The sequence below is a fragment of the Lissotriton helveticus genome, chromosome 2_1, assembly GCF_964261635.1.
Source record: "Lissotriton helveticus chromosome 2_1, aLisHel1.1, whole genome shotgun sequence".
NCBI classification, from domain to species: Eukaryota; Metazoa; Chordata; class Amphibia; order Caudata; family Salamandridae; genus Lissotriton; species Lissotriton helveticus.
The window spans coordinates 965,757,057-965,773,122 of record NC_136059.1 but is presented as its reverse complement, the minus strand read 5'-3'; the positions used below and the strand labels follow the sequence as shown (position 1 = coordinate 965,773,122).

The window sequence follows — 16,066 nt, the reverse complement described above, 5'->3', positions numbered from 1 at the left end:
TGTGGTTCTCTAACAATGGGTGAACGTCTGAATATCGAACACCAAAATATTGCTATACAAGAATATTTTTTTGAAAAAATTGACAACCAAAATATTGTGGAGGTAAGAATATATTGCTAAGTATAGATTAATTATTATTATTATTAACACCATTTCTCCGTATATAGAAGATATACATAATATGGGCACGAAACAATAACAGTGGTTTTTATTCTCTGTCCACTGACTTAAAGTCAAACATGAAATCCTTGAGCAGGGAAGATGCTTTACTAATTCATAAGAACAAAAAACTTCTTACATTTATTTTAAGTTTGATGACTAATAAATGACTAATGAAGGATTCCTGCCTGGTGTGACATACCCACAAATACAAGAACACTATCCGGGGTTTTTATTTGCACGCTTATTGGGGCATTAGTGGATATAATTTATTTGCATAATGCTTTCGTTGTCAATTGTATTGCTTGTGTGATGAAAGCAGACTTTGAGTGATAGCTCTGAAGGGTAAAGAAAAAGTACCACAGCATTAATAGTACTTCTCCTTGAACACGGTACTTACGTAATGCAAGTGTTATGCATATTTTATTGATGAGGTCCAATGTTTTTTTTCCAAAGTGGACATTCTTTTTCACGCAGAAATATATTGCAGTTCATGATCCATACACAGTAATTCACTTTGACATTAAAGAATGCATTTTTGAATAAATAGATAGGGAGCATTGGTAGAAAGTCTTCAATAAGTGGTTGCAACTATGATGTAGTGCACAAATAGTACTTTCATTGCGATTTTCCATAACAGTTATGAGTCCTAAAAGTAAGTGGTGTATAGACTGTAATGTACTATGAACTGTCCATGTTGAGGGAATGTTGGGGCCATGAGTCAGGAGAGGCAGACCCTCGAGTACATCCAAACTCCCATTTCCTTTCACAGTCAACAATAAATCATACTGTGCATCTGTATATATGTTGTGCTGTTGTCTGCCTTCAATCTAGCTTTGCACCATTCTTGGCTCACTGATGTTCCCTGAACACCTAATTCTTGGGGTTCCATTGCAGATCAGAGTCAAAGTCAACCGTCTGTGGTCAGGTAGTGATCCCATGCTCAGTGGAAAGAGGGTGTGTGATTTTGGTGTCTGCGTAAAAGTGTTTTTCAGTCTTGTACGATCCATATAACATACTAAATGCATACCATCTACAGAGCCAGGCAATATCACAGGAGGCTTTGGTTTCATGAAGTAGCCCACATTGGTCAATGTTGTTCTGGTTCTCTTCATTTTTGTTCATGTCTAATCATCAATACCTTTTTATTTGCAAAATCTAATTTTGAGCCAAGTAGCACGCACAATTCTGTCCTTTAAGTTGCTCACCTCACTTCACCTGTGACACAACCTAGAATTTGGTGCTAAGGTGCTTTGTATTTCAAAGGGCCAGTAAGGTTGCGCATTGATGGTTGCATTGCCCCCCAAGTGGGATTTTGTCTTGCATACATACGTTTTAAAATAATCAGTCAAACTCATGGCTGCCAGGTCCCCCAGTTGCAGTTCTGTGGACAGTTAACCCTTTCAACAGAGTTTTTCCAGTTCCTTTTTCGGCTTTCATAGGTTAGCTGAAACATGGCACAAAAAACTGTAGGTGCTCAAAAGCTCTCTATCTATATGTACATTGTGGGCGTAGAAATTGCAAGTTATAACTACATGAATCCATTTACAGAAAGCATTGCAACTTCTATGCGAGCATCCTCCTAACCAGTCATGGTAAAAGCAGGCATCTAAAGATGTAAAGCTGCTTGTTGTGTATAACAGATAAAGGCCTAACTCACTAATGCAGTTACGTAAGTTGCTTTGATAGAGGAAAGATAAAACAAAGACGTACTCCTAAAGAAACAGAATGAAATGGATTTAACAACAGGATTTGCAAGCCATTGAGACTGAAGATGCAAGTGTAGGGTTTTGAATTGTATTTCTGGGGTTAAGAATAGTATAGAAATGTGTACCTTACAATGAAGTGGGTGGTTGATGTAATGGATATGATATTGTTATAAGATGATATTAATGATCTTGATGAAGTGTCATATAAATTTAACTACACAAATGCAAAAAATTCATTTCTGCAATGCCACGTAAGTAATAGTGTTTGGTTCCCATGCACAGTCTATAGTCATGGTACACATGCAGCAAAAATCGAAAGCTCCAAAGACATCTTTCCATTGGATTGAAGGGTGCACAATGTGACCCTTAGGCACGTGCAGAAGTCTTATTATTCACATGCATACTTTTCCATGATAAAGCCTCATGTTCTTCTCTATCTACACTTGCATGTCCAGTATTCATGCTTGTTTTATGTCTCCCGGCAGAAGCTCCTCACTTTATTCAACGAGAACAAAGAGCCCTAGTCCAGAGGGAGGCATATAGTAAGGAGGGAAATCTTGGATTAGAGTACTGATGAGGAGAGGATGATGATTTATTTGGCAGAGACATGAAGTCCTAACACTAGGTAGGTAATCAATATGAACTTTGAAAATTGTTGCGTACCACAAGTTGTCTGACAGTGGCAGATTGATCAGTACTGTGCACTGAAATTGTCGTAAATATGGTGCAGCCCTGCGTTTCAGAAGTAGTGGAGCACAGCGTTAAGCCAAGAAGGCTAACGCTGCGCTCCGTCACTTCTTTGTAAATATGGTCCAAAGTGAGAGACAGGGCCAGAGTGGGACAGGAAATAGGCCAGAGTAACAAAATGAAAGTGGACCCCATTACTGAATCAGATACCAAAAAAGTCACCCTCATTTCCAAACCAGGACCATTTTGAACTTGTAGAGACACACTCTCTCTGTGTTTTGGGAAGCACTGCATGCATTTGTACTTGCTGCCGGCAATTTTTGTGGAGATATCAGGAAAATCAACACAAAAAATGTCCCACAAGCCCATTAATAGGACCACAAAGAGCTAAATAGAAAATGTCCGACACATTGACCTGACAGACCAGCCCTTCTGGCACTGCCAGATTGCCCAATAGGCCAGTCCGGTTCTGGTGACATATTAACACAACCCACCAAGGGGAAGGCCTAACTTGACACCCTGTAGAACAGCGCATATGATATTTCATTCCCTGGAAGAAGTAAACAATATTGGTCAGACATACATGCTGACAAGTCAGCTGTGCCTTAGCGCCTATTTAGGGTGAACTCTTAAGGCCTTTTTCACCTTTCATAGAAACACAATACTGATACTGAACAGGCTCCTGCTTGTGCCGACCTGATTGAAAGTGCAGCATAACCCACTGAGAGAAGATATCCAAAACAGGCTGCGTGCTTCTCCCATGTGAATATCGGCTTTATGCGTGAAATACGCACTTCCGGCACGCGCTTGTCCTGAGCGTGCAGTCAGCCAGCACTGGAAAGCTTGTTTCATTAAGCCTTAGTGAACAGAAGACATCATGCCGAGACATGACTCCTAAAATGTACCCAGTACATCAAACTCAAGACGTCACCACTGCAGCCCATCAAGCTGGCCTCAATAATATGTATTTATTAACAGCTGTTTTCCCTTTACTTGCTTTGGAAAGAGGCAGATCGACTGTACATGAACCTTGCCGTAAAGGTTTGATCCCCATGAGTGTTTCAAAAACTGCGTTTTTATTTTAAATCATTTCCAGTGATTCAGCCAGAAAACATCAGTAGTTCATGTGCACTCTTTGCATTCCCTTTTCTGCAGATAATGCTGTCATAAGGTGAATAATCAGACAATTATAAAAAGTGGGAGATGTCTTTTTTCTCTCATTTAGTTTGCATTTTTTCCAACATGTCTCGCATGTGAAATGTTGGTTCAAACTTTTCAATGCATCGTGCTGACTGGAGCCTTGTAGATAAGTCTTAGAGACCAATTCAAATGAAAGGTGGCTTGTAGAACCTTAGGGTCAAGCAGTCTTTATGTCAGCCTTCAGTGTAGATGGAGGATAGCTGGCTTGGACATCGGTCCACCGCATTAATTTGAAGGAAACTGGTGTCCTCACCACCATTTCTCATCGAGTCTCCAAAAATCCCCGTCGATCCATGTGGAAGATCATACACTGGAAGAAACAGAGGCAAGAACATTGAAATTAATATATAGGTTATTTGGTAACTTAAGGGTAGTAGAGACCTCATAGCGCATACTGAAAAGAACTACAAAATAATGCTAACCATGTACACGCAGACTTTACTCCCTTCGATATCTCTATGTTATTCGCTAATCGGATAAGTATTATGAGACTTATCCTTCCGATCAAGAGGACCTAGGTCCTTATCACATAATGGGCACACACTTGTTATCTGTGCCCAGGACACTGTTATTTGGGTGTGTCTGGTGCAGACTGAGACTGTGCCCCCAAACACAAAAAAAAAATGTTCTCAATGCAGGAACAAAGTTGTCCCTACACTGGGAATAGTGCATTAATGAAAGATTAATCAGCTGTTTAAAACTTCCAGTGACGACCCGGGCTCAGTTTCTAGGGGGCGTCAGGGATCCCTCTGCAGGTGGGTGGTGTGTTACTGCACCCGCTTGTGGGATGAGCCATTACTTCTTCAGAAGATTTCGTTCTTTCAAGGAATACCTCATTTGCCATCATTAAATTACTTCTAGTTCCACCAAGCCCCTAGTAGATAATCTTGGTTTCTTTGTACATGCTCTTGAATTGGCTTTCTCCCTCTTCTACGTATATAGCTAGTTTATAGCTAATTCACTGGCCTGTCAGTGGGAATCCCAACTTAAACTTGTTTAGCGCTGGAAAACCACTTGAAAATAACATTTACATTACTTAGTGCCAAGGGGGCGTTTCATGGGTGGTGCATTGGAGTTCTCATGTAATCACTCAAGTGTTTGATATAAAACCCTGGGGCATATTATCAAGGCCAGGCGATACATTATCGCCGCTTTTATCAGCAGGAAACTGCCGATAAAGCGGCGATAATGGCCTTGATAATATGCTCTATGAATTCCAATCGAAACCCATGTTAGATGTGTTCACAAATAATTTACACAACTACTAACCATAAGTCTTAAGTGTGCCAATTCACACTGTTGGAGACCGCCAAAGCTTTAAGAAGGGCTTGGATGGTAGATATTAGTTGTTTTTAATGTATATTAACTCAACAAATACCTGTTTTTTGGCTCATCTTTAAATTACAAAAACAGCGCCAGCAAGTGGCATAGGTCATAAGTGCAGGCTCAGGCAATTAAGTGCCAGTGTCGAACACTGGAAAGTACTGGCTCAAATTACGCACTGTGCCTAACAGAAGCCTTTTGCATGTTTCCAATGCTGCATCGTGATAGCAGCCGAAGCAAATGCTCACATTGTCAATGAGAAAAAGCGTTGATGTCACAGTGCTGCAGAATTGTGAGAAAGCAAATTCAGTGTAGTTTGAAACATAAAAATCAGACGTATTTAGAAAGAGGAAAGGTTGTTCACTTGAAACACACAGTCTGCAAGTTTACAAATGATCTGCTTTACCTGTAATTCCAGAATGCGCTGAGAAAGCTCTGTGAAAAACATCAAGACCTGCCTGTCCCACAGAGGTGGGCACAAGGCAGTCCTCAAATGGAGGGACCATGTTGTAGGAGTTGCTATGCTGCATATTCCTCTGAGTGTCGTTGTAATGCGGAGGACAGAAGGTTTGCAGTTGGCCATAAAAACCTAAAAGTAGTAAAATGCAATATATCATCATTTCCATTAAAAATCAATTTCACAAGAGGTAAGGTGCATGGATTTAAAACCAAAAGTGTGCATTAGTCTGTAACCGGCAACTGAGAAGCAGCAATTTGCAACTTCATAACAGCATAGTGCACATTACAAGGTCTCCCTGGGTCAGATTTAATAACATTTTTGTTTGATGGGTTGGGTGAGTGCTGGCAAGGTTCACTCACAATGGGACATGAACCCATTCTTAGCGTACAGTAACAAACTACAGGAGGTAGCCCATAAACCCAGTAGAGACCAGGGTAGAGGTGTGTAACATCCAACAGTGTGTCAGAGGGTATTATTTGTAAGGCAACTTCTAAGGGTGCACAATTAATTGCTGTGAGCATGGAAGGGAGAGCAGGGAGACAATAATTAGCAGAGACATGTAGCAATTGAAAGACTTTGTATATATTTCGTCATATATTTAAAGATAAACAAAGCACTGTCTTACATTTAATGACATCACAAGCGAGCCTATTTAAATTACCTTGTATTATCTGCATTCATTGTATGGGCAATACTACTAAGGCAATGGTTTTCAAATTATTATTGGTTTGTGCCTAGGTATATGTACAGGACCCTATGAATAAATGAAGCCCTAAGTCTAATGCTGCATTTAAATATAATTTTTTTGTATTTATTAATTGTTATAAATACAAGTGAACAAGAGAGCAATCGAGCAGCACACTTTGGGATTAGTTTTTTTCCCTATGAACCTGTATATATACCTAAGTCACAAACCAATCATAGTTTGACCATCTAGCACATTGCAGCGACTGCGCTGTTCCAGCGCTGTGTTATTTTAAGCTCTCCTCGTTTTGGTATTTGTGTTACTGTTTGCTTTAGAAATTACCCCTGCTTTTAAAATTCGCTATTTGCAGCTAGCGCCCCGCTCCCCTTACCGCATTTAAACGTGCACCTCTGTGCCTCAAAAGCACCACCACTTTGGTGGGTCCGGGTTCCTGGGCTCCTTTTCTCGCGCCATTTTGGATTGGGGATTGTCTGTTCGGCGACGGCCGCCATTTTGGATTGGTCGCGCGCGCCAAGGGCTCACTGGAGAGCCTATTTAAGGCGGTCCTTTGAGGGGCGTCGCTCTTGACCATCTAGCACATTGCAGCGACTGCGCTGTTCCAGCGCTGTGTTATTTTAAGCTCTCCTCGTTTTGGTATTTGTGTTACTGTTTGCTTTAGAAATTACCCCTGCTTTTAAAATTCGCTATTTGCAGCTAGCGCCCCGCTCCCCTTACCGCATTTAAACGTGCACCTCTGTGCCTCAAAAGCACCACCACTTTGGTGGGTCCGGGTTCCTGGGCTCCTTTTCTCGCGCCATTTTGGATTGGGGATTGTCTGTTCGGCGACGGCCGCCATTTTGGATTGGTCGCGCGCGCCAAGGGCTCACTGGAGAGCCTATTTAAGGCGGTCCTTTGAGGGGCGTCGCTCTTGACCATCTAGCACATTGCAGCGACTGCGCTGTTCCAGCGCTGTGTTATTTTAAGCTCTCCTCGTTTTGGTATTTGTGTTACTGTTTGCTTTAGAAATTACCCCTGCTTTTAAAATTCGCTATTTGCAGCTAGCGCCCCGCTCCCCTTACCGCATTTAAACGTGCACCTCTGTGCCTCAAAAGCACCACCACTTTGGTGGGTCCGGGTTCCTGGGCTCCTTTTCTCGCGCCATTTTGGATTGGGGATTGTCTGTTCGGCGACGGCCGCCATTTTGGATTGGTCGCGCGCGCCAAGGGCTCACTGGAGAGCCTATTTAAGGCGGTCCTTTGAGGGGCGTCGCTCTTGACCATCTAGCACATTGCAGCGACTGCGCTGTTCCAGCGCTGTGTTATTTTAAGCTCTCCTCGTTTTGGTATTTGTGTTACTGTTTGCTTTAGAAATTACCCCTGCTTTTAAAATTCGCTATTTGCAGCTAGCGCCCCGCTCCCCTTACCGCATTTAAACGTGCACCTCTGTGCCTCAAAAGCACCACCACTTTGGTGGGTCCGGGTTCCTGGGCTCCTTTTCTCGCGCCATTTTGGATTGGGGATTGTCTGTTCGGCGACGGCCGCCATTTTGGATTGGTCGCGCGCGCCAAGGGCTCACTGGAGAGCCTATTTAAGGCGGTCCTTTGAGGGGCGTCGCTCTTGACCATCTAGCACATTGCAGCGACTGCGCTGTTCCAGCGCTGTGTTATTTTAAGCTCTCCTCGTTTTGGTATTTGTGTTACTGTTTGCTTTAGAAATTACCCCTGCTTTTAAAATTCGCTATTTGCAGCTAGCGCCCCGCTCCCCTTACCGCATTTAAACGTGCACCTCTGTGCCTCAAAAGCACCACCACTTTGGTGGGTCCGGGTTCCTGGGCTCCTTTTCTCGCGCCATTTTGGATTGGGGATTGTCTGTTCGGCGACGGCCGCCATTTTGGATTGGTCGCGCGCGCCAAGGGCTCACTGGAGAGCCTATTTAAAGTCGCTCCCCACGCGCAGCGGGACGCGCAGGTGGACGCCTTCGCTTAGCCTGAGTCGTGCCGGAGTCCTGCCCGTCTGCGCCCGTCAGCGTCCCGGAGGCGCCGGGGCGGCGGGGGACCCTGGTCTGACGAGGATGATCCACTATTCTTCGGCGACGCTCCGCGCCCTGCGCATTTCATCTTGCCTGTGTCACTCAGTCTTCCCTGGTCGGTACAAGGGTAAGCGACACTGTCCGGCCTGCGGCTGGTCGCCCACAAGGACGCTGGGCACCGCCCCTATGGGGGCCGAGGTGCATGCAAAGCATCTGTGTCTGTTACTCAATACAAGGTCGCTGGGAAAACATGCCCTGCACATCTATGATCTTTTGGTCAGGGACAATCCTCTTTGTCTACTCCTGACCGAAACTTGGCTAGGAGAGGCGTCCAACCCGGACGTCTTCACTGCGATCCCTCCAACCTATAACATCTTTCGCCAAGACAGAGCAAAGGGCAGGGGGGGCGGAGTCGCGGTGGTGGTTAGGAAGAACGTTTCTTGCTCTATTCTTCCCGTGAACTCCATCGGGGGCTCTGATTCCCTCGCTTTCATGCTTAAACTGTCTCCGAGCCAAGCGCTCAAGGGTCTGTTAGTTTACAGGCCTCCTGGTCCGGTGGGCTCCTTTTGGGGGGACTTACAGACAGCCATCTCGGAGCTGGCGCTGTCTGCACAGCACTGTTTGCTGGCAGGCGATTTCAATTTTCATCTAGATGTCATGGACGATTCGGATGGGGCAAAATTGCTGGATATCACATCACCGCTCGGTCTGGCACCGTTTGTGTCGGGGCCTACACATGAGAAAGGGCATACCCTTGATCAAGTGTTCTCCTCGGTCCCTATTGTCGACATTGAAACGCGCCCTGTGCTCTGGTCGGACCATAAGCTGATTGGGTTCTCTGTGCTAGAGATGGGACGGTCTGATATCTGCGCCCCCTTGGTGCCCAGATCGGCCTCGAGAGCATTACATAGAGTGACGCCAGCCATGTTAGAGCAGGCGCTCACGGAACACCCCTGCTCTCTCTCGGGAGATCCGGAAAGAGACACGGAGGCCCTGCAGCAATGGCTGACTGAGAGGTTGGACGACCTTGCTCCTAGGGTAACCCCCCGGTCCTCGGTGAAACGGCAATCTGCGCCCTGGTTCACAGAGGCGCTACGTATGGCTCGCAGCCTATGCAAGGTTGCTGAACGGGCCTGGCGCCATCAATACGATGGGGAGTCCAAACTTGCCTACCGGTCGGCGGTGAAGGCCTATCATCGCGATATTCTTGTTGCCAAGCGGGAATACCTCGCCAGGAGGATTGAGGCATCAGCGAACTCCTGCAAGGAGATCTTCACGATTGTGAAGGAGTTCACGTCTCCCTCCTCTTATTCACCCCCGCCTGTGTCACCCGATGCGTGGGCGCGTGATCTTGCCACCTTTTTCACTGACAAGATTAAGGCCATTCAGGCCTCCTTTTTGGAGAGCACGGTGGAGGCTTGTTGTGATCCCGGGGCAGGACTTGGAACACCGGCCACGTCTGTGGCTATCCTGGAGGACTTTCCATCTGTCTCCAGTGACATGTCCCGGACTCTGCTAGCCAGTCTTAAATCTGGATCCCCACTTGACCCCTGCCCCGCCAAATTTTTGGCTGGGATGGCGGCAGTGGTGAATCCCCTGGTCAACCCGATCCTCAATGCCTCCTTGAGCGAGGGGATTGTCCCACGCTCCTGGAAGAGGGCGATGGTGATCCCCCTCCTGAAAAAGCCTGGTCTTGATGCCGAGGTCTTGGCCAACTACAGGCCAATCTCACTTCTCCCGGCCTTGGCCAAGATCACCGAGAAACATGTTCATGGCGTCTTGTCGAACTTCTTGGAGTCTAACAATCTGCTCCACCCATCCCAATCCGGTTTCCGTCCGAATTTCAGTACGGAAACAGCGCTGGTGGAGGTCTCTGAGATCATCAGGGAGACCTTGGATGGGGGTGGCAAGGCCATGTTAGTCATGTTGGACCTGTCGGCGGCTTTCGACACCGTCCCCCATAAGGCGCTGCTCGCCAGGCTCTATGACATCGGCCTAAGGGGGACGGTGCTCAGATGGTTTACATCTTTCCTGGAGGGCCGCCGCCAGACGGTCTGGGTATCCCAGAGATCAGCCGAGATGCCGCCATTGGGTGTTGGGGTTCCACAGGGCTCTGTGTTGAGCCCGACATTATTTAACATCTTTATGTCCCCTCTGGCGGCTGTGGTTGAGGCCTACGGAGCCCAGATCGTGTCCTACGCTGATGACACACAACTCCTCTTCACTTGTGAAAAAGATCAGACATTTGTTGGGGAGAGAATCCGGGACTGCTTGGACAGGGTTTTCAGCTGGTTTCAGCTAAATTGTCTGAAGGCCAACTCCAGCAAGTCGGAGGTTCTATTCTTTGGCTGTGCCTCCGATCCCGAGTGGCGGCAGTGGTGGCCGGCTGCCATGTGTCCCCCGGCACAATCATCCTCGGTTGCCAAGAACCTGGGTGTTAAGCTCGACAACAAACTTTCTCTGAGAGCGCACATCCTTGGCCTGTCCGGCACCTGCTTCGGTATCCTCAGAATGCTCCGCAAGTTTCTTCCCCTACTGTCTGCGGAGCACAGACGGATTACGGTGCAGGCGCTTATCGGGTCTAGGCTTGATTACGCCAATGCCCTTTTTCTAGGCCTTCCGGATTACTTAGTCCAGCGTCTGCAGGTGGCACAGAACTCGGCAGCCCGGGCAATTTTCGGTCTGCATAGACGAGCACGGGCTTCTGTGTTGCTGCAGACGCTCCACTGGCTTCCAATTCGGAAGCGGATTGTCTTCAAATCTATGACCCTGATGCACAAGGCTCTTTTTGGCTCAGGTGCTGGATATCTGAAAAAAAGATTAGTTTTCTATCGCCCGGCTCGCTCACTGCGTTCAGAATCCCTTTTTACTGCCGTGGTTCCACGCGTGAGGAAGGCACGCACGGGGGGGCGCTCTTTCAGCCTCAAGGCCTCCCAGTTGTGGAATTCGCTTCCATTGGCACTGCGTAGCACCCCCAACCTGCTTCAATTTAGGAAGAATTTGAAGACGTGGCTTTTTAATCTCTCTGCTTAGACGGTTTTCTTTTTCCTTTTCTTTCGGGGTCTGCTTTTACCTGTTATGTTGATCTTACACTGTAAGTTGCCTGTGAAAAGCGCCGGGACACTCTTTTAGAGTAGCCGAGCGCTATAAAAATGCCTGATAACATAACATAACATAACATAACATTTGAAAAACAGATTTAAGAATAGCCTTTGCATCCAGTAAGAAAACGCAGTGCAAATTGCCTGACTTTGTGAATCCGAAGCCCACCTTTGCAAAGTACAAAATGTTGATTAAAAATCACATTGAATACACTACGAAGAAAAGTGAGCTGCAAGTGAAAAAAGTGGCAAGAGTCTGACCCCAGTTTTTGTGATTCACAAGAAAAAGTATCAGTGCCTTGTGACAATCCCTTAAGTGGTCACAAAGCATGTAATGGTTACTACCTTCTGTGTTGGAGCACTTCTGCTGCGTGGGAGCATTGTTCGCTATGGAGGAGAATAGGCATTATTCCTCTAGTACTGCTAAATGCTCACCAAAATGTTTGTTTGTGTGTATATAATCGTGCTTTTATATCTCAAACCTGGTTTGGAAGCAACAGACTACTGGAAAAATGCAAGAGCCCAGAGAACAATACGGTGTTTACAAGAGTCAGGCAGCAGCAACGTTCTAGTGTATTATCGGGGTAATGTCCTCAAAGAGAGAAATGTTAGTGTCAGTGACCTTCAGGGGAGATGGAGAAGTGTTTGATGTCAGTCGGGACATTGTGCCATTGTTTGAGTGCATAGATGGACAAGGCTTGACTTCTGTTTTGTTCTTCTTGCACTTTTTCATGTCCAATATGGCAATGTTCTGGATCCTGGTGTAGCATTGGTCACAAGAGGTGGTTAGCTTAAAGGCTTGGTTTGCCAAAGTGCAATTTCTGAGGCCCTTGTAGGTGGTGCAACTGATCTTGTAGGTTATACGGCTTGAGGAGGAGACAATGTCATTTCTACAGAGTTGGGGTGATGGGGTTTAACTTCTACAGACACTTGATAAGACTTGATGAGACTAGCCACTGCGTGCAGGATGCATTTCCGGAATGTTAAAGTGGTGTCTTGGAGGACATTTTCCTACCCAGAATCCCCAGCAAATCTCAAATTTAGCTGGAAAATGCACTTTTTTCTCACTTTACCTACCCACACAAGTGAGGTACCATTTGTATCAGGAGACCGGGGAGGATGCTGGGTGGTAGGAAATTTGTGGATGCACGGAGATCCCAGAACTTTCCCACACAGAAATTTGAGAAAAAAATTATTTTTTCAGCTAAATCACACAAGTAAGGTATTATTTTACTCGGGATAAAAAGGGGAACGCTGGGTGGTGGGACATTTGTGCTGGGCAATCCCCAAGCAGGGACTCACTGGCGAGAGGTACCATTCTCCCCTTTCCAATGATCCCTCTCTCATCTTTCTACGTGCTGGGGGGGCTGAGATAGCCCCCTGAGCACATAGAAAGTGAAACTGAAATGAGCCTAAAGACTCATTTCAGTTTCGGCTTCTGTGCAATGACGACAGCGCGACGTGCGCTCTGATCGTCATGGCACAGAAACCAGGGAGGGGCCAGGGGCGCTGGGGAATCTCTTCCCTAGCTCCCGAGGCTTTGGGGGAGAAAAGGAAATCCCTCTGCTGTCTGCAGCAGAGGGATTTCCTGCCCCTGTCCTCATGACGGAAGGGTTCCATCATGAGCACAGGGGCACCGATGCTCATGGCAGAACCATTCCGCAATGAGCATCAAAGGGGGTAAAAGCTGATCACTACTATCCCTAAATCAGGGATCATGATAATCTTCCCTGTCACTGTTCCAAATTTAGGGGTAGTTGGTGACTGTGTCATTGCTTCATTGTCTGCCATTGCATGTCTTAATTTCTTTCAGATAATATTAGTTGTTTGCGATCACCAGGACTATGACTATCGGTTTTTAACGTGACAAAAAGTAACCATGTTTTGCTGGAATTGGTCCCCAAATTTATAGTACAATATTCACAACCAGATAGTGATCACAAACTCTAATATACTTGGGAACAGTTTGATACATCTAATCACCTTACCTGTAACTGCATTGTGCTGCTTTTGTTTTCCATGTTTAGTTTTCATGTGTTCACTGTCATTCAGTGATTATCAACAATATGTAGTGTGTTCTATCCAAGGAGTATGATTTATCAGTATGCTGTTTATGCATGAGCTTTTAACCCCTTCGCTGCGGCTGTACATATATGTACAATATAGGTCAAACCTTCAAAAGAACATCAATCTAAAATGCTTTAACACCTTCGACGCTCATGACGAGCTGAGCTTGTCATGAGCTACGGCGCTCCGGTGCTCATGACGAGCTAAGCTCGTCACAGGTGCATTGGCTCCCGTGGAACGCTCAGCACAGCGGGGGAATTCTCCCCGCACCTGAGCGTTCCACGGGCCATGACGAGCTGAGCTCGTCATGAGCACCGGAGCGCCGTGGCAGTTTGAGGGATATTTATGAAAGTGTAATGGCTTAACAAAAACTCATGCCCATGCTTAGACATTGACATCTTTAATACAAATTATATACATGTGCTAATTTGTACACAAACATAGGCACACATCAGCTTCTTTGAACTAATCCTTGACTGCTCTATTCCAGTGGTAGTAATAACAAATTGAGAGAGAGGGAAAAGGACACTCTTGGTCCCCCTTTTAAATCTTGTAAAACAACAAAAGAGTGTTGTGAGAGAAGTGTGTAAGCACTAGACACAGAGAAGAAATCTCCCTGAAGAAGTCACAGTGGAAATCAGCGTTGTTTCCACTTAAAGTGGGGTCAACATGTTTCTGCCCGTCTATGTGTCATTTACTGGGCTTTCATCAGGACCGTCAGGTGGTGTACCTCGGCGGTATGGGCGCGCTAAGGCCCACCCTTACCAGAGGACATGAAAGTTAAAAACAAGTGTGTAAAATAAAGTGCAAAAACCAAACAAAAGTGATGGGAACCCTTCAATTTGAGGTCCCTGTACTGTTTGTAATGCACAAGATCCACACCCCATGGGTCTCGGGAGGGGGGGGAAGCGACAATGGCACACCGCCCGCAACGCCTGTCACCCGTTTTGCACCTAGCGTCTCCTGCTACCGGACCCCGCTACGCAGTAATCTGGCGTTGTAGCACACCAGGGAGGCATTCGGCTTCTCCTGGTGGGCCCGATGATGAAGCATGTCACCACCCAGGGTGGTGAGTGAGGGTTTCCTAAAAAAAAAAAGCTGATTTCCACTGTGACTTCTTCAGGGAGATTTCTTCTATGTGTCTAGTGTTTACACACTTCTCTCACGACACTCTTTTGTTGTTTTACACTATTCCAGTGGTAGCCAGAGGGTCAGGAGTCTTGACTCTCCAGGTAGTGGTGAATCATCTGATTGACTTTTATCTAACTGCTTATTGTTGCATTGTGCTTTCCTTTAGGAGCGTTCCATTATTCATTATCCTCTAGTAATCACAAACGGTAGATGGTGTTTACATCCAGCCCTGGTTATATCACTGTAATTGTTACTGCGTTTCCTTTTCATGGTATTCATGAATTGCGTACTTCTTACAAAGCATTGATCCATGTACTGTGATATTGCTAAAGTGATGTGTCTGTATAAAAGCTCACAAGCCTGGTTGCACATTTACTTCTTTGTTGCAGGTGAAACCACTGTGTTACAAGAAGTAACTCACTTCCACACCACTTTCTTAGAGCTAAGATTTGACTGTTCATCCACATCCACGTAGAGTCCAGAAAGATTGTAAGGTCTACTTTCGGCGAAGACTGATTACCTTGGGTCTTGGTTATTGGGAAACACCTGCACTGGTACCTTGGAAATAGCTCTGTTTTCACTGTGTCTCGGGTTGTGAAGACATGCTTAACAGATCACAAACATGAGTCTAAGAGTTATCACAAAAGAGGGTAGTAATGACATGATGGAGAAGAACTTTTCATAACCAAATCTCTTTCATGGAAAGCCATTGTCAAACTGCTTTTGCATTGTCCAGTGCATACTTTCAAGATGTAAGAATTTATTATGAGCATCATCCTCCAAACATTTCTATTCTAAGGGCACACACTCTTTACTTTGCTCCAGGAGGCAAATACATAGCTGTTTTGATAGGAAAAAAGATATGCCAGAGAGATTGAAATGGATAATATCAAAGTCGCTGACATTAATCCTATCGGCTCTCATTCTGTCTGCATGAAAGCAGATGGTGCGGATGTTTTCGATTTTAAGATGGTTTAAACTGATGATCCTTATTCTCAGATAACTGGGAATTATATTCTAAGATCCAAGTTAGTCACTGTCAATGATGTCAACATTGAATAGAGAAGCAGTGTAAGCACTTAATGTCATCATGGTTGGACCTGATGTCATCTATAGAGGAAGCCAGTATAAAAAAAGACTTCTCTAAAGAAGCACTTTATAACAAAAGAGGCTTGAAAGGAAAAATATAAGGTAATATCTAAACTAAGACAGCCTCCTTTAGATAGCTTCCTTGAACATATTTGCCTCCTAGAAGGCAGCATACCTGTAGGAATGGAAAGAAAGCCTTTGAAGATCATTGGACAGAGATTATCGACTTCCTTCATCTACTAACCTGTAAGCAATGTAGGAAAGGATATTTAAGTCGGGCTCGCTGAAGTTGACCTGAAATATCTCCCTCGGACAAGGATTTTAAAGAGCAAAAACGTGTTTTATACAAAAAGATGCCTGATACAGCTCTTGTTCCTTATTGTTATATATCACCTATCTAGCCAGCGTTCCATTTCATTTCCATTTCA

General features: G+C 45.4%; 1 protein-coding gene across 1 annotated transcript in view; it reads right to left on the bottom strand.

Moving 5' to 3' along the window:
• Window positions 1-3,022: 3,022 nt before the first annotated feature.
• GLIS3 (GLIS family zinc finger 3) overlaps window positions 3,023-16,066 on the bottom strand; it is a 1,035,169-nt gene continuing 1,022,125 nt past the window's right edge. Inside the window, exons 10-11 of the mRNA XM_078677400.1 lie at window positions 5,485-5,667; window positions 3,023-4,065 (exon numbers count right to left, since the gene is read on the bottom strand). Of these exons, the coding sequence (XP_078533526.1) occupies window positions 3,929-4,065; window positions 5,485-5,667 (320 nt within the window). The 3' untranslated portion in view covers window positions 3,023-3,928. The remainder of the gene's footprint in view (window positions 4,066-5,484; window positions 5,668-16,066) is intronic.